Raw genomic sequence first — 25,972 nt, 5'->3', positions numbered from 1 at the left:
AGTGACCCCACCTGCCATTGCAATGTATGGCTGCTGCAGATCTCTTACCACAAATGGAAATAAAGGGGTGGTGGGAGTGGAAGGTGGAAGGGGCAATATTATTGGAAGTGACATTAGAGTGTCATACTGAGAGGCAGCTACATCACCAGAGGAGAGACTAGATAGGCGGGGAGTGAATGAAGTATGGGGGTTCTGAGAATAGGTTGTGCTGTAGGTTTCAGAGGTCTCTCTTTATGTTTCAGAGGCCATTATGATGGTGTGAAGGAGGCCAAGATGGCCTTTGGCAGGGTTTCCCACCCCTTAGTTTGTCCTTCTTGATCTTGCAACCTCAGAAATGACACCCTTCTCATGGGCTAACTCGGATTTGATTTGCTGGGTCTCTGTAACATGTTCATGCATCTTATACCCTGTTTGCATGTATAACCTTGTGCTATGTTGTATTAACAGTTGCTACTTCTCTGTCTGTCACCCCTTGTTTATATTATATTTATCCCTATTTATTGTCCAGCGCTGCGTAAAATGTTGGCGCTTTATAAATACAATAAATAATAATAATAATAAAATGGAGTGAGTGACTTAAGGGTAAAAAGTGGGTGACTGGATAGGGTAATGCAAAGGTGAGTGAGGGTGCAGCAAGGTACATGGGTTTGTGTTATGTGCTACATAACAATGAAGGAGCCAGTGTGAAGGAGCCAGTGAAGGTCTAAGTGTGTGAGAGAAGTACAAGCCTCTAGGTTTTAGGCTGGTTTCACACATACATCTGTACAGTTCTATTCCAGTTCTGTCCTGCCAGTTTTTGCATCAGTTTTCTATCAGTTTTACCTGACAGAAACAGAACTGTACACCTTTTATGTGTAAACTCAGCCATAGAAAACTCATACAAAACTGATATAAAACTTGACAGGACAGAAATGGACTGGAACGTAACTGTACAGATTTATGTGTGAAGCCAGCCACAGAAAACTGGCAGGAGAGGACTGGAACAGAACTGTACACCTTTTATGTTTGAACCCAGCCTTACTCAGTAGTCTATAATTTAACTGGAATCCGCTTGCATGGAAGTCGCAAGGTGCCAGCGAGGGATACCACACACCAGCTACGCCGCAGGTGAGTAATTGCAATCACTGGACGAGCCTGACTCATACTTAACGATTCCAGCTATTGTTTTTAGGTTGAGTCAGGCTCCTCCCCTAAAGTGACACTGAAGCAGTTGTTAAAATGTCTAATATTTTACCACAGAAAGTAGTTATGACAAAACCTATGCTTGCATTTAAAGGAGCCTTGGTTGCTTTTCTTGCAGTGAAGAACATTCACAGCTATAATTTTTGGTAATTCCTAGCAGAGTTGTTCCAGAGATTTTTTCTGACTGCCACCTGGAGTCTGAAGTTTTTTTTTCCCCTTAAGGGTTAATTATCAAAAGCCTTGTAAGAGTTTTTCTTAGCCTTCCCTGGATCAACTGGAATATGTGAGGGTGCAGGACAGAAAGGTACCTAATGTTTACTTAATTATTCACTATTATTCTGGTTGGACTTGATGGATGGATGTCTTTTTTCAAACAAAATAAGTACTGTATGTAACTATGTAACCCACTCCCTTGTCTGGCATAGTGTGACCCCAATCTTAAGAGGGTGGATAACAAGCTTCACAAAAATACCCCGCCAAAAACACAGCGACCATTTCCTCTGCTAGAATATCGTTTATTTTGCTGCCTGGAGAAACAGTTTGTAAAAAGTCTAAGGTCTGCTAAAGTGTATTGTTACATTTCATATGTAATGCCTGTCTGGAATATAACAACCAATAGGTCGGGAAAAAAAACAAATCGTGTCATTATTACTGGACTTCCAGCATTGAGTGAATAACCTAATCATCTGATTCATATGTGACCCATGGCACAAAAATAGGATGATGTGTATATCCCAAAATAGATCTGACTCTGAAACAGACAAGCAGTCCATTGTTTCCCCATCTTGTTTTAATCCTCATCTATTGTAATCTTTATGTGCATGCATCTTCCTCTGCATACTCTATGAACTGCAATGCAGCCAGGATGTCATAGGTCAGTATTTTAGCTTTCCCTGTGACAAAGATGACACATCTCACTTATGAAGTGATTCCTGCTTACAGAAAGCGCAAGTCAAAAGAATTGAGAAGTGTTTGGATGAATGTTGTCAGTATTTCCTTTGGTTCAAGAGCAGATCCTCTAACTAATGCTTTGCTTCAAGACAGATAGTGGATGATTGTCTCTCCAGGTCGAACACTGACACAAAAACAAAAGTTTAACAGTTCCTCCCTTCCGGTTCTCTGTCTATCGCTGGACAGCAGACCACCGGGGTCACTCAATTTACCGTCCCTAGCCTGTTGGGACCTGCCCCCTTCCCCCTCCCAATGCATGCCCCAGACAGTAGATCAGCACATCAAATAGGTACGTTTAGGCTACCTGTTACCTTCTGACACTTTTCTTTGTCAGTTTAAAATATAAATGGGGGGACTCCAGTTTTATTAAAGGACCTCTGTCTCGAAGATCTTAACATTTTAAATACATGTAAACATATACAAATAAGAAGTATGTTTCTCCTGGAGTAAAATGAGCGATAAATTACTTTTCTCCTATGTTGCTGTCACTTACAGTAAGTAGTAGAAATCTGACATTATCGACAGATTTTGGACTAGCCCATCTTCTCATGGGGAGGGGGCGGTTCTCTGAGTTTTCTTTATTTTTAAGAGCACTTAGGGAATGGCAGTTGCTCCATCCAACTGCCAAAAAAGTGTGTAGCGAGCAGGGAGGCTGGCCAGCATCTTTATATAAATCTTTATCAGGGAATGTCTTTATAAAGAATAAATGTCATGCTGAGAATCCCCTATGGAGAGATGTACTAGCCCAAAATCTGTTGGTAATGTCACATTTCTACTACTTACTGTAAGTGACAGCGACATAGGAGAAAAGTAATTTATGGCTCATTTTACTCTGGAAGAAATGAACTTCTCATTTGTATGTGTTTTAAATTTTAAGATTTTTGCGACAAAAAAAAAAAAAAAGAGCTACCATTTTTATTGTCCTGCAATGCACCCTATGTTTACTTCAGATCATTGCCTTCCTCTATAATAATTTATCCTGCTACAACCTCTGTATCACTGTTCATACTATCCTCTCTCCTTTATTTACCTGCAGCCCAGCCTTGCAGACACAGCAGAGGACCCAGAACTTGTGTCTCCATGCTATTCTAGTGTAGCATCGGATGTAGCGCCTTTACCTGTCCCTCTAGGCATGGTGCAGTCAGGATCCATATGAAATTACTTCAAGTTAAGACCAATATAGTGTTCCAGGAATTGCAAGGTCTCAAAGGGGACTTTCAATAATCCTTTAGCATGCTTAATAAGCAGAGCTTGCAGCATGTCTTCTAGCCCCCTGAGGTGGGTCTTGTAAATCTGCTTTTACCCTATAATAGAATTAGTAGCATGGGCTGCGGTGTGCTAGAGGGTGTTCTGATATCTACCAGATACAGCCTTAGCATCATTTCCTTTGATCAAGTCCATGTTGTTTTTTTTTGTTTTTTTTTTGTAATTTTAAATACTAAGTCCATATATTAATCAGATAAGACCTTTACAATCTGCAAGCTAGCATTTTATGTTATGTATCAGCACAGAATTATGAACTGGTAAATACCAAATATGAAATATTTGAAAAGCAGTTTCTTTCGGGGGTCTTGGTGATTTGTTTGTTTTAATATAAGGGAAGACGCAGAGAGCCCAGCAGAGTGTAGTATTTACCAGGGGCGTTTGTAGGTTCCTGGGAGATCCGGGGCACCAAAAGAGAGTGATAATGGGCGTGGTCATGTCGTGGAAAGTGGGTGTGGTCATAGGTGGGGCCAAATGTACATGAACATAGCAGTGGCGTAACTTAAATATATTCAATAGGTAGTATTTCACATAAATAAGCCCCTCATCTGGCTTCTGTCTTGTCTTCGGCTGGCTGGCCTGTGCACTGTACTCGGATGGCGGTTATGCTGGGCTGCCTGGCTGGTGGTTATGCTATGCTATGCTGTGCTGGCCTGGCTGGTGATGATGCTATGCTGGCATTGCTGGTAGTGATACTGTGCCAGCCTGGCTGATGGTGATGCTGTGCCAGCTTGGCTGGCAGTTATGTTGAGCCGGCCTGGCTTTGCTAGGTGACTTGCTGGGGGATATGTAGGCTGCCATATTCATTTCCTTTTAAACAATACCAGTTGCCTGGCAGTACTGCTGATCTCTTTGGCCACAGCAGAGTCTGAATCACACACCTGAAACATGTTTTTCTAGTCACACTTCAGTCAAAGCACCTGATCTGCATGTTAATTCAGGATTTATGGCTAAAGGCATTAAAGGCAGAGGATCAGCATGACAGCAAATACATTTGCACCATTTTAACCACTTCCCGACCGCCTAACGCACAGGGGCGGCCGGGAAGTGGAGCCCTGAAGGACCGGCTCACCCACAGAGGCGGCGGTCCTTCTAAGGGCATGGGCGGAGCGATTGCGTCATCCGTGATGCGATCCTCCGCCGGCGCCTGTCACCGCTCGCCCGCCGCAACATCCCGCCGGCTATACGGAAGCGCCGGCGGGATGTTAACCCCGCGATCGCCGCATACAAAGTGTATAATACACTTTGTAATGTTTACAAAGTGTATTATACAGGCTGCCTCCTGCCCTGGTGGTCCCAGTGTCCGAGGGACCACCAGGGCAGGCTGCAGCCACCCTAGTCTGCACCCAAGCACACTGATTTCTCCCCCCCTGCCCCAGATCGCCCACAGCACCCATCAGACCCCCCCCCTGCCCACCCCCCAGACCCCTGTTTGCACCCAATCACCCCCCTAATCACCCATCAATCACTCCCTGTCACTATCTGTCAACGCTATTTTTTTTTTTATCCCCCCCCCTGCTCCCTGCTCCCTGCCCCCTCCTGATCACCCCCACCCCTCAGATTCTCCCCAGACCCCCCCCCCTGTTTACTGTATGCATCTATCCCCCTGATCACCTGTCAATCACCTGTCAATCACCTGTCAATCTCCCGTCAATCACCCCCTGTCACTGCCACCCATCAATCAGCCCCTAACCTGCCCCTTGCGGGCAATCTGATCACCCCCCCACACCAATAGATCGCCCACAGATCCGACATCAGATCACCTCCCAAATCCATTGTTTACATCTATTCTCTCCTCTAAACACCCACTAATTACCCATCAATCACCCATCAATCACCCCCTATCACCACCTGTCACTGTTACCTATCAGATCAGACCCTAATCTGCCCCTTGCGGGCACCTAATCACCCGCCCACACGCTCAGATTGCCCTCTGACCCCCCCTTATCAATTCACCAGTGCATTAATTACATCTGTTCTTCCCTGTAATAACCCACTGATCACCTGTCAATCACCTGCCAATCACCTATCACCCATCAATCACCCCCTGTCACCCCCTGTCACTGCCACCCATCAATCAGCCCCTAACCTGCCCCTTGCGGGCAATCTGATCACCCACCCACACCATTAGATCGCCCGCAAACCCGCCGTCAGATTACCTCCCAAATGTATCGTTTACATCTGTTATCTTCTCTAAACACCCACTAATTACCCATCAATCACCCATCAATCACCCCCTATCACCACCTGTCACTGTTACCTATCAGATCAGACCCTAATCTGCCCCTTGCGGGCACCCAAACACCCGCCCACATGCTCAGATTGCCCTCAGACCCCCCCCCCTTATCAATTCGCCAGTGCATTAATTACATCTGTCCTTCCCTGTAATAACCCACTGATCACCTGTCAATCACCTGCCAATCACCTATCACCCATCAATCACCCCCTGTCACTGCCACCCAACAATCAGCCCCTAACCTGCCCCTTGCGGGCAATCTGATCACCCACCCACACCAATAGATCGCCCGCAGATCCGACATCAGATCACCACCCAAGCGCAGCATTTACATCTATTCTCTCCTCTAAACACCCACTAATTACCCATCAATCACCCATCAATCACCCCCTATCACCACCTGTCACTGTTACCCATCAGATCAGACCCTAATCTGCCCCTTGCGGGCACCCAATCGCCCGCCTACACGCTCAGATTGCCCTCAGACCCCCCCTTATCAATTCGCCAGTGCAATATTTACATCTGTTCTCCCCTGTAATAACCCACTGATTACCTGTCAATCACCTATCAATCACCCATCAATCACCCCCTGTCACTGCCACCCATCAATCACCCCCTGTCACTGCCACCCATCAATCACCCGCTGTCACTGCCACCCATCAATCAGCCCCTAACCTGCCCCTTGCGGGCAAACTGATCACCCACCCACACCAATAGATCGCCCGCAGATCCGACATCAGATCACCACCCAAGCGCAGTGTTTCCATCTATTCTCTACCCTAAACACCCACTAATTACCCATTAATCACCCCCTGTCACTGCTACCTATCAGATTAGACCCCTATCTGCCCCTAGGGCACTCAATCACCCGCCCACACCCTCAGAAAGCCCTCAGACCCCAGCCCTGATCACCTCGCCAGTGCATTGCTTGCATCTATTCCCCCCTCTAATCACACCTTGAGACACCCATCAATCACCTCCTGTCACCCCCTAGCACACCTACCCGTCAGATCAGGCCCCAATTTGCCCCGTGTGGGCTCCTGATCACTCGGCCAAACCCTCAGATCCCCCTCAGACCCCCTTCCGATCACCTCCCCAGTGCATTGATTGCATCTATTTTCCCCTCTAACCACCCCCTGAGACACCCATCAATCACCTCCTGTCACCCCCCTAGCACTCCTATCCATCAGATCAGGCCCAATACAACCTGTCATCTAAAAGGCCACCCTGCTTATGACCGGTTCCACAAAATTCGCCCCCTCATAGACCATCTGTCATCAAAATTTGCAGATGCTTATACCCCTGAACAGTCATTTTGAGACATTTGGTTTCCAGACTACTCACGGTTTTGGGCCTGTAAAATGCCAGGGCGGTATAGGAACCCCACAAGTGACCCCATTTTAGAAAAAAAGACACCCCAAGGTATTCTGTTAGGTGTATGACGAGTTCATAGAAGATTTTATTTTTTGTCAAAAGTTAGCGGAAATTAATTTTTATTGTTTTTTTTTCACAAAGTGTCATTTTTCACTAACTTGTGACAAAAAATAAAATCTTCTATGAACTCACCATACACCTAACGGAATACCTTGGGGTGTCTTCTTTCTAAAATGGGGTCACTTGTGGGGTTCCTATACTGCCCTGGCATTTTAGGGGCCCTAAACCGCGAGGAGTAGTCTAGAAAACAAATGCTTCAAAATGACCTGTGAATAGGACGTTGGGCCCCTTAGCGCACCTAGGCTGCAAAAAAGTGTCACACATGTGGTACCGCCGTACTCAGGAAAAGTAGTATAATGTGTTTTGGGGTGTATTTTTACACATACCCATGCTGGGCGGGAGAAATTTCTATGTAAATGGACAATTGTGTGTAAAAAAATCAAACAGTTGTCATTTACAGAGATATTTCTCCCACTTAGCATGGGTATGTGTAAAAATACACCCCAAAACGCATTATACTACTTCTCTTGAGTACGGCGGTACCACATGTGTGGCACTTTTTTACACCCTAAGTGCACTAAAGGGCCCAAAGTCCAATGAGTACCTTTAGGATTTCACAGGTCATTTTGCGACATTTGGTTTCAAGACTACTCCTCACGGTTTAGGGCCCCTAAAATGCCAGGGCAGTATAGGAACCCCACAAATGACCCCATTCTAGAAAGAAGACACCCAAAGGTATTCCGTACGGAGTATGGTGAGTTCATAGAAGATTTTATTTTTTGTCACAAGTTAGCGGAAAATGACACTTTGTGAAAAAAAACTATTAAAATCAATTTCCGCTAACTTGTGACAAAAAAATAAAAACTTCTATGAACTCACCATACTCCTAACGGAATACCTTGGGGTGTCTTCTTTCTAAAATGGGGTCATTAGTGGGGTTCCTATACTGCCCTGGCATTTTAGGGGCCCTAAACCGTGAGGAGTAGTCTTGAAACAAAAATGACGTGTGAAATCCTAAAGGTACTCATTGGACTTTGGGCCCCTTAGTGCAGTTAGGGTGCAAAAAAGTGCCACACATGTGGTATCGCCGTACTCGGGAGAAGTAGTATAATGTGTTTTGGGGTGTATTTTTACACATACCCATGCTGGGTGGGAGAAATACCTCTGTAAATGACAATCTTTTGATTTTTTTACACACAATTGTCCATTTACAGAGGTATTTCTCCCACCCAGCATGGGTATGTGTAAAAATACACCCCAAAACACATTGTACTACTTCTCCCGAGTATGGCAATACCACATGTGTGGCACTTTTTTGCACCCTAACTGCGCTAAAGGGCCCAAAGTCCAATGAGTACCTTGAGGATTTCACAGGTCATTTTGAGAAATTTCGTTTCAAGACTACTCCTCACGGTTTAGGGCCCCTAAAATGCCAGGGCAGTATAGGAACCCCACAAATGACCCCATTTTAGAAAGAAGATACCCCAAGGTATTCCGTTAGTAGTATGGCGAGTTCATAGAAGATTTTATTTTTTGTCACAAGTTAGCGGAAATTGATTTTAATTGTGTTTTTTCACAAAGTGTCATTTTCCGCTAACTTTTGACAAAAAATAAAATCTTCTATGAACTCACCATACTCCTAACGGAATACCTTGGGGTGTCTTCTTTCTAAAATGGGGTCATTTGTGGGGTTCCTATACTGCCCTGGCATTTTAGGAACCCTAAACCGTGAGGAGTAGTCTTGAAACGAAATTTCTCAAAATGACCTGTGAAATCCTAAAGGTACTCATTGGACTTTGGGCCCTTTAGCGCAGTTAGGGTGCAAAAAAGTGCCACACATGTGGTATCGCCGTACTCAGGAGAAGTAGTATAATGTGTTTTGTGGTGTATTTTTACACATACCCATGCTGAGTGGGAGAAAGATCTCTGTAAATGGACAATTGTGTGTAAAAAAAATTAACAAATTGTCATTTACAGAGATATTTCTCCCACCCAGCATGGGTATGTGTAAAAATACACCCCAAAACACATTATACTACTTCTCCTGAGTACGGCAATACCACATGTGTGGCATTTTTTTGCAGCCTAACTGCGCTAAGGGGTACAAAGTCCAATGAGCACCTTTAGGCTTTACAGGGGTGCTTACAATTTAGCACCCCCCAAAATGTCAGGACAGTAAACACACCCCACAAATGACCCCATTTTGGAAAGTAGACCCTTCAAGGTATTCAGAGAGGGGCATGGTGGGTCCGTGGCAGATTTCATTTTTTTTTTTTGTCGCAAGTTAAAAGAAATGGAAACTTTTTTTTTTTTTTCTCACAAAGTGTCATTTTCCGCTTACTTGTGACAAAAAATAATATCTTCTATGAACTCACTATGCCTCTCAGTGAATACTTTGGGATGTCTTCTTTCCAAAATGGGGTCATTTGGGGGGTATACTATCCTGGAATTCTAGCCCCTCATGAAACATGACAGGGGGTCAGAAAAGTCAGAGATGCTTGAACATGGGAAAATTCACTTTTTGCACCATAGTTTGTAAACGCTATAACTTTTACCCAAACCAATAAATATACACTGAATGGGTTTTTTTTAATCAAAAACATGTTTGTCCACATTTTTCACGCTGCATGTATACAGAAATGTTACTTTATTTGAAAAATGTCAGCACAGAAAGTTAAAAAAATCATTTTTTTGCCAAAATTCATGTCTTTTTTGATGAATATAATAAAAAGTAAAAATCGCAGGAGCAATCAAATAGCACCAAAAGAAAGCTTTATTAGTGACAAGAAAAGGAGCCAAAATTCATTTAGGTGGTAGGTTGTATGAGCGAGCAATAAAGCGTGAAAGCTGCAGTGGTCTGAATAGAAAAAAGGTGGCCGGTCCTTAAGGGGTAGAAAGCTCTAGGTCCTCAAGTGGTTAAAGAAAATAAATGTCAACCTCCATATTCCTATATCTTCAGGTGTGGATGTCTTGCATTGGAGAACACATGAGAAAATTAATAATAATAAAAAAAAAACTGAACTGATTTTTTAAAAACTGTCATTGGGTGGCAAAAGTTTGCAACTCGCATGCATTTAATACCAAAACAACTAACTGCGGTTTGTTTTGTTTTTATCTTACACATCTTAGTGATGACTGCGAAATGTCAGATCGCAACTGCTGCTTTACTATTTATAAAGGTGCAATGAGGCACATTGCTGGAGCTACAACCCACTAGTTTCAACACCTTTTTGGTCAACAATAACATTTATTTAATCACTCCACAATGCAACACATTTCGCAGGTTTGATCCTGCTTCATCAGGCAATATCGGAGCACAAAACTAGTACAGGTGTTTAGCAAAGCCATGTGCCTCCGTTCCCAGAGGCGCTTGGCTTTGCTACACACCTTTTGTGCTCCGATATTGCCTGATGAAGCAGGATCAAACCTGCAAAACGTGTTGCATTGTTCAGTGATTAAATACAATTTATTGTTGACCATTAATTAACAGCTGTGTGTCTACTTGAAGGAGGTAAGTCCACCGCTACCTCCTCTTTTTAAATGTTTTTTAATTAATCCTATCTTGTTTTGGCACTTCTGTTACAAACCTCAGTATATTACCTAGCCCATCCTTAATGAAGGGGTGCTACCCCATCTTCTGATCTACAGAGAGCAACTTCTTAACCTGAGTGGGATCATATCTTATCTCCCACCTGCCTTATCAGTGGTTGCCTATGTGGTAGCCCTGGTTTGTGAGTATATTCACACTTTTTAAAAAAAATTCTTGGTATCACATCATACTACATTATATTGGGCTCTCAGTGTACCCTTTTTTTGTTTTTCCTTGTACAAGTTACCTTTTAGATGGCAAACCTATTCCATATTTATGGGGCTACATAAATGGTCATAAACACCTAATTAGCATGTCACTTATGCATAGGACCTTGAAAAAGTATGGTCTGGATTTATGTGTACTGTTTTATTTGAAGAAAAAAAAATGATTCTGGAGTGATACGAACAGACTAGAAATAAGGACATTTATTGTACACATAATGATCAGTCATTTTAACAACCTGTATTGTAGAAAGAGTATGCAGTTATATAACAGGGTACTTCATAAATTAAAGTGCTAATAAAATAAGAAACTATTATAATTAAATAACAAAAGAAAAACTGGGGCAGTTAGTGAGAGTTAATGGAAATGAAATAGACAGTAGAGTCATATGGCTTATGCATATTACATAGATATCTGTAATGAGAGTACCTCTACTGGTCTGTGCACTCTGAAGCCACTGTGGATAATCTGCAAGCTTTTATTTCACTACTAAAGCACCAACAAATCCCACAATGCTTCACAGAAAACACAAAACCTTTTAATATTTACCTTCATCTGAAAAAAGATTACAATCCATTATCCCTGCAACATCACACAACACACAATCACACTGACTACAGCCAGTTTTAAGCCAGTTAAAGATGAACTTTAGAGTGTTATAAATAACAGTATTTCCCTAGTTATATCAGAGATTTTACATACCGTCAAAAAAAGGCTGATATTCTACTATCATTTTACCTAACTTATGTCACACGAACCATTCCCCCTACTTACCTCTAAAGCTGTCCTACCTCTTTCCTTTGCCTAACAATAATGCCCCACTCTCCTCCTACCAAAGCCTAACACTGCAGTTTGGGGATGTGGGTTTTGGCTACATGGTAGCCAAACCACAAGTGCCATATAGCTTACCCCAGCTGAACTCCATGTGCCATTATCTCAATCTCTTCAACCGCCTTTTCTGATATTGGGAATTTGGCTAACATGTAGACGAACTCCATACAGCGCTACAAACTCCGGACGCTGGGCACCGCTATAGCCACAAAATTGCAGTCTAGGTGGCACCCAAATTACTTCTGATATTTTAGCCAATCATTCAATGCTACTTTGCCCTTGTTTCTAATATGCTTTGAAAGATTGCTGAAAACATGTTTCCTACCATTGAAAACACTATATATGATGCAATGAGTCTAAAGAGAATTTCAGAACGTATTTGTACACCACCTGCTGTGATATGTAGCTTCCCTAATGCAAATAATCGATCCTTCATTGCCTAAAGGGAACCTAAACTGAGAAGGATGTGGATTTTTCCTTTTAAAATAATACCAATTACCTGACTCTCCTGCTGATCTTGTGTCTCTAATACTTAGCCACAGCCCCTGAATAAGCATGCAGATTAGGTGCTCTGACTGGAGTCAGACTGGATTAGCTGCATGCTTGTTTCAGGTGTGTGATTCAGCCACTGCTACAGCCAAAGAGCTCAGCAGGACTGCCAGGCAACTGGTATTGTTTAAAAGGAAACATCCATATCCCTCTCAGTTTAGGTTCCCTGTAAAGGATACCCGAGGTGACATGTGACATGATGAGATAGACATGTGTATGTACAGTGCCTAGCACACAAATAACTATGCTGTGTTCCTTTTTTTTTTTGTTCTCTGCCTGAAAGAGTAAAATATCCGGTATGTAAGTGACAGTTTCTGTCTGGATCAGAACTGGGTCGGGCTACAGCATAACCCTCACCGATAAGGAATTACAACCATAAAACACTTTCCTGGCAGAAAATGGGTTCTGAGAGCAGGAACGAGATAGAAAGTATCAACAGTTTGTAGATTTTAGCTTTGGCATACTGTACTTCAATGCATGTGTCACTGAACAGAAACAATGAAACAGTGAAAATGTAAAAAGTGTGCTTCGGCTAAAGGCCCTAATTTAAAAAATTCAGTTGATCACCGCTGTGTGAGTATAGAGGTTGAATCCTTTTAAGCCCCAAATTAAAAATCATAACCTAAAAATACCCTTTTGTGCCAAGAAACAGGATCAGCTGCAATATGGATGACTTAAGACTAATGAACATTGCATACTTCCATATCTGCAGTCATAGCTACAGAAGCCTGTTTGACTGCTGGCGACATTCATTCAGAGGATACATCTCACTAGTCCTGTCTGTGTGCACAGTGATTTATTGCATGTGGGGAATATACAGATAACAAATGTATAATCAGGCACTTGTGACAGAATGCTTTATAATGAATCTGTAATGAGTAGTGGAAATCATTTTATGATGACACTGGGTTCTGCAGTGGAGTTCCCAACAAAGAAATATCAGTGTGTCTGCCCCTGCCCTGCGGTTTTGTGACTGATACCCTCATGGTGTGGCTGGGTGGTACACCTTTTGATAACTTAGAGACTCTGGAGCCTCCAAAAAAATCAGGATTTTACTTTAAAAACCTCTTTAACATAATTGCCCCTCCTAAAACGCATTATCCCTGCGGCTGAAAACTCAATTAATCACCGCAAACGGCCTGGGCAAAAATCCATGACTTTGCTGGTCGTGGATTTTGCTGCCCGGGGAGGCCGAGCTTTGGGCTGTAGCTCTGCCTCCGTGTGCGTCAATCAGCACTGATCGCCGCCTCTCCCCCGCCCCTCTCAGTGAAAGAAGATAGAGGGGGCAGGGGGAAGGTGGCGATCCGCAGTGATGGACGCGTGTAGAGGCAGAGCTGCAGCTCAATGCTCTGCCTCTATGCGGAAGGAGCCTTGCGATGTGCCACAGGGAGTTTGGGGTGATTAATCGAGTTTTCAGCCGCGGGGTGCTTCGTTTTAGGTGTGGCAATTATGATTTTTTTTTGGGGAAGCTTCAGAGTCTATTTAAGCTGTTTGTGTTCTGTCTTTTTTGGGGGGGGGGGGGACAAAGGGAGCACAATGGTAAGTTGGTGCGGCCCCTGACATAAAAAAAATGTCCCAGTAATAATCTATTACAGTCTTTAAAGTGTGTTCAACAGATATGTGCTCCAATTATTATTTTTTTCTTTTAAAGCGGGATTGTCAGCCATAAAATCAAATTCCATTTTCCCACTGCTCTGTGTTTATTATGCAGTCTGCAACCTGATCCTGCATTGCAAGCATTTTAATCTAATCAGAAATGTTTCTGCTGTCTTATTTTATCTCAGTCAGCCTGGCTCTATTTAGTACATTGCCAACGAGAAGGAAGCTTGTCATCTACCCTTCCACATTCTTGGCTGAGGGCAGTTCAGTGAGCTGCTGAATTATGATCTATGCTGTGCTCACATGTGTTTACAAAGCAAGTTAGATATGACAGTGCAGTTTCTAGGAGGAAAAAAAAAAGTAAGGGAGGAAATGACATCAGGACTGGCTTCAGTCAGAGGGAATAAAAATGTAAAATGCCAGGAACAGTTTTCTCTTTATTTGCTATATAATATTAACTGAAATCAAAACATGGACAGTACAATACATATGTTATGTAAGTAAAACAAACATTTATCTACTTATATATGTGCTTTTTTTTTCCTGGGATAGTACGGCTGTCCATGCTGCTTTAACGCAAATTGCTACATTCAGCAAAGACCATTTAAAGGGCAACTGAAGTGAGAGAGATGTGGAGGCTGCCATATTTATTTACTTTTAAGCAATACCAGTTGCCTGGCTAGCCTGCTGATCCTCTGCCTGTAATACTTTTAGCCATAGCCCCTGAACAAGCATGCAGAAGATCAGGTGTTTCTGACATTATTGTCAGATCTGACAAGATTAGCTGCATATTTGTTTCTGGTGTGATTCAGACACTATTATAGCCAAATAGATCAGCGGGACAGCCAGGCAACTGGTATTGTTAAAAAGGAGATAAATATGGCAGCCACCATATCACTCTCACTTCAGTTCCACTTTAAAGAATGACGATATTAGACAGACAAAACTTGGCCACTGTATGAATAGTACTACAGCGGAAACGGACCATGTATTCCTGGTATTACAGGGAGTGAATCTGCCTTCTATTTACCTGTGCTGAACATTTCCTGGTCTGGCTAGCCAATGAATTAATGAGCTGGTAAAAGAGGAATTCAGCTCTGTGACTGCGAAAAAAATTCAATATACAGGAGTAAGACAAAACACCATTTGTGTGCCTGAATGTGGAATTACGTAACTATGTAGCTGGTTTTCCTGTTCAGTACACACTGCTGGAGCATGAAAACAGTTAAATGTATGTTACTAAAGAGGAAAGGGGGAAGCAGGTGTGTGTGTGTGGGGGGGGGGGGGGGCAATGTTGTGCTGCCACTGCTCCTAGCATAACGTGACTCCTGCTGTTTTCAGTGGCCAGACTCTGCCAAGAAGGGTTATAGGGATCCACATTTCAAGCTCCTGCAGTGCTTCTGTAGGAGTGAACAACTGCATGGAAGTCTGTGTTTATATGCAGATGAAAGCATTGGTCAAATGACCAGTGCTATTCTGGTGCTTAATACGTTTTATGTTTTTATGTTGCTGTACTGTCACAGGGCTATGTTGCCTGGAGTTTAACTTTAAAGAAAGAAATGCTAAAGACATCACCAGGCTTTTTGTATGACAAGGTTAAAATGCAGCGGTCTAATATTACTTGTTCACACTACAAGAGCTTTTCTAAGCGCTTTGTGATTTTAAAAGCCCTTGCTAGCGTTATCCTATGTGTGTGTTCTCACTGGAGTGATGTGGTTTTGTAAAAATTCCCCATAGCATTGCATTAGCAAGAGCTTTTAAAATCTCTGGCGTTTAAAAAGCTCTTGTAGTGTGAAGCCCTTATTCCTTTAGATGTGGGATGTTTAACTTGGGCAGGGAGTGTGGAAGCAGATGTGCGCAAAACCTTGGATACTGTCCATAATCTTCAAGCTACCTACAAATGCCCAATGGTTGAAATCCAGTCAACCATTCATGGACAAATCATGCTATAACTGGATAAATGATGGCTGTAGGTTTACCCAGTGTGTGCCAAAGTTTCCACTGCTGAACCTGTCTGTGAAAATAGTGATCAGCTGGGTTGGATACTCCCATCTGATTACTATTCCCATGAGAAAATGCAACTTTAGGAGGTCTGCTGCCCTGCCCTAGGCGTTATGCTCAGCAATTCTTATTATTTAGTATTTATACAGCACTGACATCTTCTGCAGTGCTGTACAGAGTATATTGTCTTCTTGCCACTAACTGTCCTTCAGAGGGGCTCACAATCTAATCCCTACCACAATCATATGTCCATTGTAATCTAGGGCCACATTTAGAGGGAAGCCAATTAACTTATCTGTACGTTTTGGACATGTAGGAGGAAACTTGTTGGAGCAAAGATTGAACAATAGCAATTTAGAACAGATGTTATCTCGTGCCCATTTATAATAGTAATTAAAATCCAGTAATTTTATGATCCACTGAAAATACACTTGTAGATACTGTATATATTTTTACCCTTTTACATAACAATTATTATATTTTGGCTTACCTATGTTTTAATTATTAATCATCAGAGGAAAAAAACAAAACAAACCAAGTCATTAAGAAGATAACATTGGGATTAATATCATCAGTACATTTATTCCTAGGAAACAAAAATAGACATTTGTACAAATTTTAGCTGTAGAAAATACGTCTTTGCTTCACTTAAAAGCTAACTTTACAAATAACATAAAATGATACACCATTTTAATAATAGTAGTTCTTTAAATTAAATGCTTTAAATCAAAATATGTTTTCCTTTGTCTGCTAAAGCCACATTGTACAAGCAGAAAGAAACCGTCACACTGTTCAGTGCAAGGCTTTCCAAACCAATGCAGAAGAAAGTCACATGTAACGAGGGGGTGTTAACCAATAAGCTTTGAAAAACAATGTAAATAAAATTTACCAGCCAATTAGATTTTAGCTTTTATCAGTCAGAATAATAACAAAGATTTTCTGATTGATTCGTATGGGCTTTTTTTTCTACAATTTATAATACTGGGCATATGTCAAAGGCATGTATAGTTCTTTTTGTTTTCGTTGTTTTTTTATTTATTTTTTTAACCAAATCTGTTTTATTTACTTATTTATTCTACTTAGCAATAAAAATATACTTTCAAAATTAAACAATTTCTGTTGCTCCACATGGTTAGCAGAAAGCAGTGGAAAGCTATGTACAAAGCTATGTACACAGGCTGATGGAACTTGGGTGAGTTAGGCTGGTTTCACAGTGGGACGTTACAGGCGCACGTTAGAGCAGCCTGTAACGCAGCCCACCGCACAGTACTGAAAAATCAATGGGGCTGTTCACAGTGCGGACGTTGCGTTACATTGTAACGCTGAGTCACAAGACAACGTACTGCATGCAGTACTTTGGACGCGGCTGAGCCGCGTTAGACTGCTTGCACATGCTCAGTAATGTTGGGGAGGAGCGGAGAGCGGCCAGGCACATGGCTAATTAATATGCACTGCACGTTATGACGTGCAGTGTTTACTTCCTGGAGCAGCCGCTCTGTGCGGCGATTGGCCGGCGGGACCACGTGATGCCGCATGCGCACAAGAGTGCGCATCACGGCATCACTGACGCCAGAGTGAGCTGCACAACGCGGCTCACTCTGACGTCCAGATCTAGCACCACCAGGCGTTCCGTTAGGGGGACGTTATGCGACCTTAACGCCCCCTCTAACGCAACGTCCTGGTGTGAAATTAGCCTAAGTCATCTGAGGCCATCTATGACAAGAATCTAGCATGTGTACAGGCACATTGGAACCTTAAGCGATAGCAACAGAAAAGTACAATGTTCCCCCTCCTCACTCTGCCTACTAGAAGCGGCTCCATGGTACACCCCTCTCCCTTCTCCCTTCTATTTAGCAACAGTATATATACCAGAGCCACATGTTTTTTAAAAGCATATTTCCCAAATTGCCATGCACAGGATGGAGCTTGATCCTGATGGGTGACACAAATGGGGGAAGGGGGGGGGGGGGTGTACTCACTTTTATTTTGCAGGTGCAGTAACCCAGTCTCTAAAGCCTCATATACACTCTAGAGGATTCTCAATCCAGGCAGCCAGTTGTGTAGCCACATCTAAGAATCTAGCATATGTATGGCAGCCCGATGCATTGCAAAGAGATCCGAAGTGCCAGATCATCTTGGCTGAGTCTGTTATTTTCCTTCTTACCTCTACCACTCCATTGTGCAAAGTACTACTGTCACTCCACCCCCTCCCCATAGCAACAGGATGCATTGCTAGCTTATAGGCTAACAACAGGTCAGTACAGAAATCAGCCCCAAATTATTGCCTGAGGGGTTAGGTCTTGGTCTCTATGGCCAAAACAGTAATTGTATGTGTGTACATACCTCGTGATGACAAAATCTCCCAACTTGGTGATTGATACCTAGACCCTTTTGTTCTCTCTTGTATACTACACTGCAGGAAGAACTCTTCCCAACTTGTAAGCTAGCCAATGAAAACAACAGGTAGAGCTAAAAAAAATTGAGAAAAATATTTTCCAGATTAAAATTCCTTTGAAAAAAAATAAATCTATTTTTTGGTACTAAAGCTAAAAATGAATAAATAAAGATGTAAAGGCAAAATCACTATACATTCCCTTTAAGCATTTGAAATTGTAGCTCTGATCAACAGATATTTTCCGGGACTCCACTGCTTCTCATTTTAAGGTTTATGCTAAAGAAGTAAAAATGTTTATGGTGACTTCTTTCTTCCGCATTGAAATTAATCTACAATAAGATTTATTACTATATCACGTGTCTTCAGCAGCCCCAATGACTGTTTGTAAGTCATTTTGAGTCCATAACTCACGTCTGAGTTGATGTTATAATGGAAAAACCCTGTTACATTTCTTGTGTCTGACAGCACTGCTAAATTGAACTATCCACAAAGTCTTAGGCTGGCGAGTTCATTCGTTATGCCCTTCGATCAACGTTAAGAGCTATCATGTTAGAAATATCTCAGAAGGCTTTAAAGGAGTCCATCTTGGACACTACAAAACATCTTGTTGCAGGCCGCATTCCAGAGGCTTGTGCTTTAAAGAAAATACAGAATTAAGGTAACCGTTTCCTCTTTCCCCCCAAGTTTGGATGTAAAAGTAATTTCCACGAGGCACCTCTAAAGCATTTGTCACTGTCACTGGTGTCAGACAATTCCTTCACTGCGCTTGCTTCTCCACACCACCAGTGCTGTCATCAGAAGGGTTATAATGATAGGGACAAAGATGAAAGAGCACAGGATGGGGAATGGTGGGTCAGCTGGGAGCCTGCCAGTCAGGGCACAGTTCTTGAAATATTGTTTATGAATATTTGTGAAGAAAATATCCACTTTATGGTTTGGCCAGAAACATTCTTGATGCAAAGCCAGAAGATGAGTACAATTAGTTACTGCAGCATAGATCCTAGGGGGGAAAAGAAAGACATTAATCAGTTGTGCACACTGTAACATCACAGAATATTAAGAGTACTGCAATGTTTGCTGCATGTTATAGTTTACTTATGCTGCCCCTTCATGGAAGCACTTTTTGGGTGTAATTAATACCATTAGGACTGGAAGAATGGCATGCCTTGGCGACAAATTTTGTAACAGCTTTGGATATTAACACAAATGTTGCATTGTCTCTCTTAAAGGGAACCAGAGATGCTTGAAAACGAAAGAAGGTCCGCACGATGCTCCTAAAATCCTATGTCTTTATTCATGGACGTATCCAAAGGTCAACACATATCACCAGCTGACATGTTTCGGACCTGCTGGTCTTTATTCATAGCTAGAGTGCAAATGGCACAAGAGCCTCCTATATACCCTCCTTTGGTGGAGTGGGCGGTTCCCAAGACCATGTCCAGGAAAACGCCCCTAACCCCACACACAGGAAGGGATATGTACAATGTAAAATGCAAAACCTAAAAAAGTCAAACAGGCATTGCTAATTAGTCCATAACTAAATGTAGGATCGAAACAGGAGGCCTACTGGCATAACGTACAAAATTCCAATCAATTCTAACAGCAATAGATAAATGTTGAGAAAATGATATACTAAAAAGATTATAAAAATATGTAGAAAATGTGAATTGTACAATTAAAACCGAAATAGGAGCAGCATATATAGAGGAGCTAAGCACTAAGTTAGGAGCGCCAGATCCCAGCGGGAATTCAGACCTTTTGGGAGTCTTGTACCCATTCTAAAAATCCACAATGCCTCCCGGCTCTTGAGTCGCTTGGTTGTGTCTCCCCCTCTCTGTGCAGGCAAAACCTTCTCCAAGCCGTGGAAGGAAAAAGAGGACATGTCACCTTGGTGGACTTGGCGAAAATGTTTCGCCACGTTGGAGACGTTGGTGCTAAGCCAGGCCGGACCGCAGTAATGTTCCCCTATTCTGGCACGTAACGGTCTTGTGGTGCATCCCACATACTGTAGGGCACAAGTCCCACAAGTAATGACATACACCACATTCGGCGTCCCGCAATTGATGAATTGCCTAATGGGGAAACTGCGTCCGTTCATGGTCGACGTGGCAACCCGAGTTCGGGTATGGACCTTACAGTAGTGACATGTTCTCACTCCACATCTGTATGAGCCCAACAGATTCAACCAGGTGGAAGGGAACCAGAGATTAACGTTTCGCACAAAATAGACATATCAGTCGATAGCTTGTAAAGAATAAATGCTCTACCTGATAATTTCGCCGCTCTGGTGTGCCTTTTTTAGTGTTTTTTATCCATTATTGCTCCAGGAAAAATCAAATATGGCTGTTGTGTATCTTTTAGAGCAGAAGGGACATTCTGAGTTCAGGTCTACTTTAAAAATGATCAATTCAAGGAGCTGTTTGCGCTGGCGGTTTGTCATAAGCCCTATCTTAGTGCTGTTAGAATGAGCAGGTGCCTCAGCACACAGATCAACAGTGTCCCAGCTCAAAGAGACCATTAGTCTTGGAAGAGGGGTAATATCAATAATCTTATGCACACCTTGGTTTGAAAAGACTACACAGATCTCCGCCTTGATAATTTTCAGATGACAGGTCACTTATTTTTGAAACACATGAATAAAATTCAGCTAGGCAAGCATTCAAAATGATCAATGATCTAGATATGAGCGGACAGCATACATAAATATTTAATATTGAAAAGATATGATGGGGAAATGATGCACCTTTTTATCTCTACCCTCTTCATCCTTCTTTTTTTCTATGTAATTAGATACTTTTTTAATTTTGAGTATATTAGTTAGTATCTTCCCAGATTTATTTTTACCCTAGACATATCTCTTTTTTTAACCGCTTATAATTCTGTATGCACGTTTTATTTAATATTTCATTTAAAATCTGTATGAGTTTTATTAACTTTCAAGGCAGATTCTCGGTCGGAATTACCTTTTCATAACTGTTGTAATTGTTGTATAGTAGTTCTTCTATTAGTTCTGTTACCCTAGTATTTTTTTTCCTTACTTTTAATTTTGATTAAGATTCCTATCATTACGCATTGAAAGCATCCCATATAGTTATAACGGAAAGCCCGGATCTAAATTCTCTTCAAATAACTTTTAGAAATTAGTTTTAATTTTCAGTCTAGTTTGCTCCTCCTTAACCTTTCCTCCTGAGTTTTCTCCTAGGAGCTAATTTTTAATCTTCGATTTAGAATTACTTTTTGGCACTTTGCAATAGAAAAAGTAGGTGAACAAGTACTATCAAAATTATTCTGTGCATTTGATTGATTGCTGGTGGTTTAAAAAGCATTTTATTGACAAGTTTGGAAATATCACCTAGGAGAAAACTCAGGAGGAAAAAGTTAGTCCTGAGTTTTTTCCCGGGAGAAACGTTTTCATCTTATCTAAAAATTAACTCTTCAGTAGTTAACAATTGAAAAAGTATTAAAAGTAGATGAGAAGTACTGTAATACCAAACTATTCTATTTCCTTGATGGGGATCTTTAAAGTGTACAATATATAGTAAAAGTTTTATACATACCTGGGGCTTCCTCCAGCCCCATGCGCACGGGTCGCTCTCATGCCAACGTCCTCAGCCGGTACCGGTCCCGTAACTCCGGGCAATCGCGGCCCCTCTGCGCAAGAGAAGTGCGCACTCTATGTATCTAACGGCGATACAGAAGGCTGAAACAGCGGCATGGGAGCGATCCGTGGGCAAGGAGCTGGAGGAACCCCCAGGTATGTATAAAACTTTTACTATACATTGTCTCTGGTGTTCTTTAAAGGTATTTTATTGGCAAGGTTTGAAAATATCTCATTGGAAAAAGCTTAGGAGAAAAGTAAATGGGCCTCTTAGTGTTAATTTAACTGGTGCATGATCCAAAAACGTGCATGCACCTTTATTTACGTCCAATACCTCCAGTATTTGATTTTGGGCAATTAGAAATAAATCGAGCCTTGAAAATGAGTTGTGTTCTGAAGAATAGAATGGAAAAACTTGTATTACCATATTACAAATTCTCCAGGATATCCATCATTTTATGATAACTAAGGCTTAACTTGAGTTTACCTCTATCATTTGTAGTAATGCTATAGATATCCTTTAATAAGTCTATTTCTGGATTGAAAGCAAGGTTGGAATCTCCTCTGATCATAATTTTCCCTTGCAGTTGATCTTAGTTTACCTTACCTTAAAAAAAGATCATTAACCAAAAGTGTTTATTGAAGGATTTGACAGTACAAGGAAATTTCATAGTTCAAAATCACAAGTACAGCAAAGCTACAAAGTTACATAGACAACTATCAAAATTAAGGCAACCAATTACATAAAGGTAATATAGGCTAGAACCATCACGTATAAGACTAGAAAACCAAAACCAATAGTCCTGTACCAAAGTAAGTTGTACCCACGGACGGAATTACCATAAGGCACTGTAGGCACGTGCCTACAGGCGCCTAATGATGGAACGCCGCTTCTCTCCCCTCCTCAAGTGCCTTCCTCCATATTCAGAGTCCTAATGAAGTCTAAATTAGAGGTTACTCAACCTGCTTTTGGCATTCCACTGATGAGATCTCCCTTCAGTCAGGGGCACCTCTAGCTACTCAATACTGAGGTTTTTCTAGCTACCTAATACGTGGGGGTATCTCTAGCTACCTAATATTGAGAGTACTTCTGGCCATCTAATACTAATGGGCACCTGTAGCTGCCTATGATGGGCAAGGGAAGTAAGGGAGGATTGACAGCTGGGACAGCCAGCATACTTGTGGTGCGGTTCAGCGGGGGTTTATAGGTTCATGGAGGGGGAAGTCTAAGGTGCTTGGGCATTTGTGCCTACAGGCTCCTGTGAGGTAAATCCAGGCCTGCCTAGGAATTATTGTATTGCTATAGTTAGTATTAGTTGGACAATTTCTGTGTACGTACACACGTTTTCTGTCTTGGTTTTCCAGACCTCCAGTGTAGGGAGGTTTGGGGGCAACCATCTAAATGAAATACATTCCTTGGTAGTGAAGATAGTTTCAGATAGGAAAACCTTATCAAATTTGGGTACATCCTCACCCACAAAGTTTTACGTCTAGAGAAGCTGGTGAGCCCATTACATCATGAAGGTAATCAATAACTTGTTTCCAGAAATCTGCTGTGGGGGGAAGTCCCACGTGAGGTGTAGAAAGGAAGGGTTAGGGAGAGAGTACTTGGGGCAAAAATTAGATGCTGTAGTAGAAAATTTGACTATAGAGGGTGGGGTAAGGTAGCTTTGGTGCAATGTATACATTTGTGTAAGTCTCTCTCTAAGACAGGGTGACACAAAGCGAGGAGTACAGAGGCATTCTTCCTACTCTTCCCCATCAAGTTGAATACCAGCTTGAGTCCATTTAGCCAGGGACTTTCAACTGCAGAAGTAATATGGTGTTTAAAGTGAATGGGAACCGCATTTAAAAAAATGAGACAGATACTTACCCAAGGAGAGGGAAGGCTCTGGGTCCTATAGAGCCTTCCCGCTCCTCTCCTGGTCCCCTTGTTCCAGTGCTGGCTCACCCGGTAGCAGTATTTGACTTTAGAGAGGAGACGGAAGGCTCTATAGGACTCAGAGCATTCCCTCTCCTTAGGTAAGTATTTGCTTCATTTTATTTAAAATGCGGTTCCCATTCACTTTAAGAAGAAGTGAATATAAATTTCCAATGTGGTGTTTTATTGGGCTGTCTTTAATAGCTTTTACAATCAAGCCACAAGCTTATAATCAAGCAGCAAGCCAGAGGGAAATGGAGCATGTAGGGAATGATGTAGCTGATAATACAGAAACTGATGCAGTGGGGTTAGTGAGAACTGTTCTTGAAGTGTGGCAAGGGAAAGGAGACAAGCAGGTAAAACACAACCTCTATCGGTCCAGAGAGAGATATTGTCTAGCTAACACAGTTCAGAGAGGGAGGGATTCTGCCAAAGAGGGGTGTGGTACTCCCAGGTAGTGGAGGGGATTACCTTGCATGTTGCGCGTCAAGTTATAGAGGCCTGGCATATTGTGTAGGTCCAAGTGCTGGCACCAAAAAAGCATTGACCTGTTGAGTTATGAACTGAATGTGTCCTGTGGTATCTGGCACCCAGGTGTTATTAGCAGTTGGAGAGTAGAGCCTCCATACATCAGACTTGTTTTTCAAGCCCATCTCAACGATGTTCTCTCCATTACTCTATGGTTCCGTTTTTGACACAGGCATTCTTAAAGTGAACCTCCGGACTAAAAATCAACTCAGCACTGAAAAGGCTTTTTGTTTCTTTAACAGTTTCACAGCATCAGAACTTTGTTTCTCTTATACAAGCCTCATTTTTAGCTGCACAGAAGAAAACTGCCCGGGCTTTTTTCCCCTGATGCTGTGCAAAGCATGATGGGATTTGTGATTTTGTTGTTCTCGTTCTGCTGTTTTGGTGCAATTTTTTTTTTTACATTTTGAATTTGACATTTGAAGCCTAGCGTGTTCAGCTGGGAGGGGTAATCAGGACACAGGATAGTTGGAACTGTGTCTCCTGCTCCTTGTCACCTCCTTTCAACCAAAAAGATGGCTGCCCCCATGACAAAGATGGCAGCCCCCATGAATCACAAACATTTGCCTGTTCTTTTAAAACAGGGTGGGTAAGAGATTATATTACCTATCTATTCTAATTAACATAACTAATGTAACTTGATGACAGTATGTTTGTTTAGGCTGAAGTTCCCCTTTAATGGACTGTGGCAATACAGCTCCCTATGCAGCATGGTACACTGTATGCTCTCACACCTTTCTCTTATAGCCAGCAATTATATTTCCAGCAGGTTGTGCTACTGTAGTTTTTCTGTGCAGCTGGACAGGTTAGCATTCCCTCCCTATGTACATTAATTAGACATTAGACTGTCCTTTCTTGGGCCCTATATAGTAGGTGCTAACTACTGCATATTGGGAATGCCCCCACAATACCTGCCACTTTGTAAATGCTCTAAACCTGGTCACTATTCATCACAATCTTACCCTTATCAAAGTCACCCAGTCTCTAATATGGCCCACCCCTAAAACATGTCATAGTAATGATATAATCATTGTTCCTTAGTTGGCCTGAATGCTGTCCCTGCTCACTGTACACCAGTCTAGCCTCAGTGATAAGACCAGATCAAGCAGAATGTGGAACTACATATCTTATACAACACATTCATTTCATCTTTCAAAGCTTTCAACTCTTGCTAATGCTATTCATGGTAAAAAAAAATTAAATAACCCCCCCACCACCACCACTCACAGCTTATCAGTTTTACTAATTAAGATTCTTAATTACTCTGCAAACAATGAAAGAGCCTGAACAGCATTATCGCCAGGAAGTACAGACTGTGCCAGGGAAAATTAATAAACCACTAGACTGCTCAAGTAGCCTTTTTATTTCAACTGCTGTTGAACCACTAATACCAGCATGCTAGCTGATAACTGGGGAAGGCTGAAACGGAAATAAAAAATTACACATAGAAAAGGTAATGTCGCCAGAAACATATCTGTTGACTGGCGTGACATCTACCCATCACGCACAGTTCCGTCTCTCTGAGTTACAGACCATTACGTTTGCTAACACAACATGTTTACTGAATTGAATAGCAATTACTTTCCCATTTTAAATGCTGGTATTCAGTAAATATTTACATAAAAGTCTTTCAACCCTTTCATGGATTTCCAGAGTAAAAAAAAAAAAAA

General features: G+C 42.0%; 1 protein-coding gene across 3 annotated transcripts in view; it reads right to left on the bottom strand.

The window, feature by feature from the left end:
• Positions 1-13,774: 13,774 nt before the first annotated feature.
• Positions 13,775-25,972, bottom strand: part of RAMP1 (receptor activity modifying protein 1) — a 146,333-nt gene continuing 134,135 nt past the window's right edge. For all 3 annotated transcript variants that reach the window (XM_068245369.1, XM_068245371.1, XM_068245370.1), the window contains exon 3: positions 13,775-19,255. In XM_068245369.1, coding sequence (XP_068101470.1) covers positions 19,000-19,255 — 256 coding nt within the window. In that variant the 3' untranslated portion in view covers positions 13,775-18,999. The remainder of the gene's footprint in view (positions 19,256-25,972) is intronic.

This window comes from Hyperolius riggenbachi, chromosome 7, assembly GCF_040937935.1.
Source record: "Hyperolius riggenbachi isolate aHypRig1 chromosome 7, aHypRig1.pri, whole genome shotgun sequence".
NCBI classification, from domain to species: Eukaryota; Metazoa; Chordata; class Amphibia; order Anura; family Hyperoliidae; genus Hyperolius; species Hyperolius riggenbachi.
This window is presented reverse-complemented; position numbering and strand designations above follow the sequence as displayed.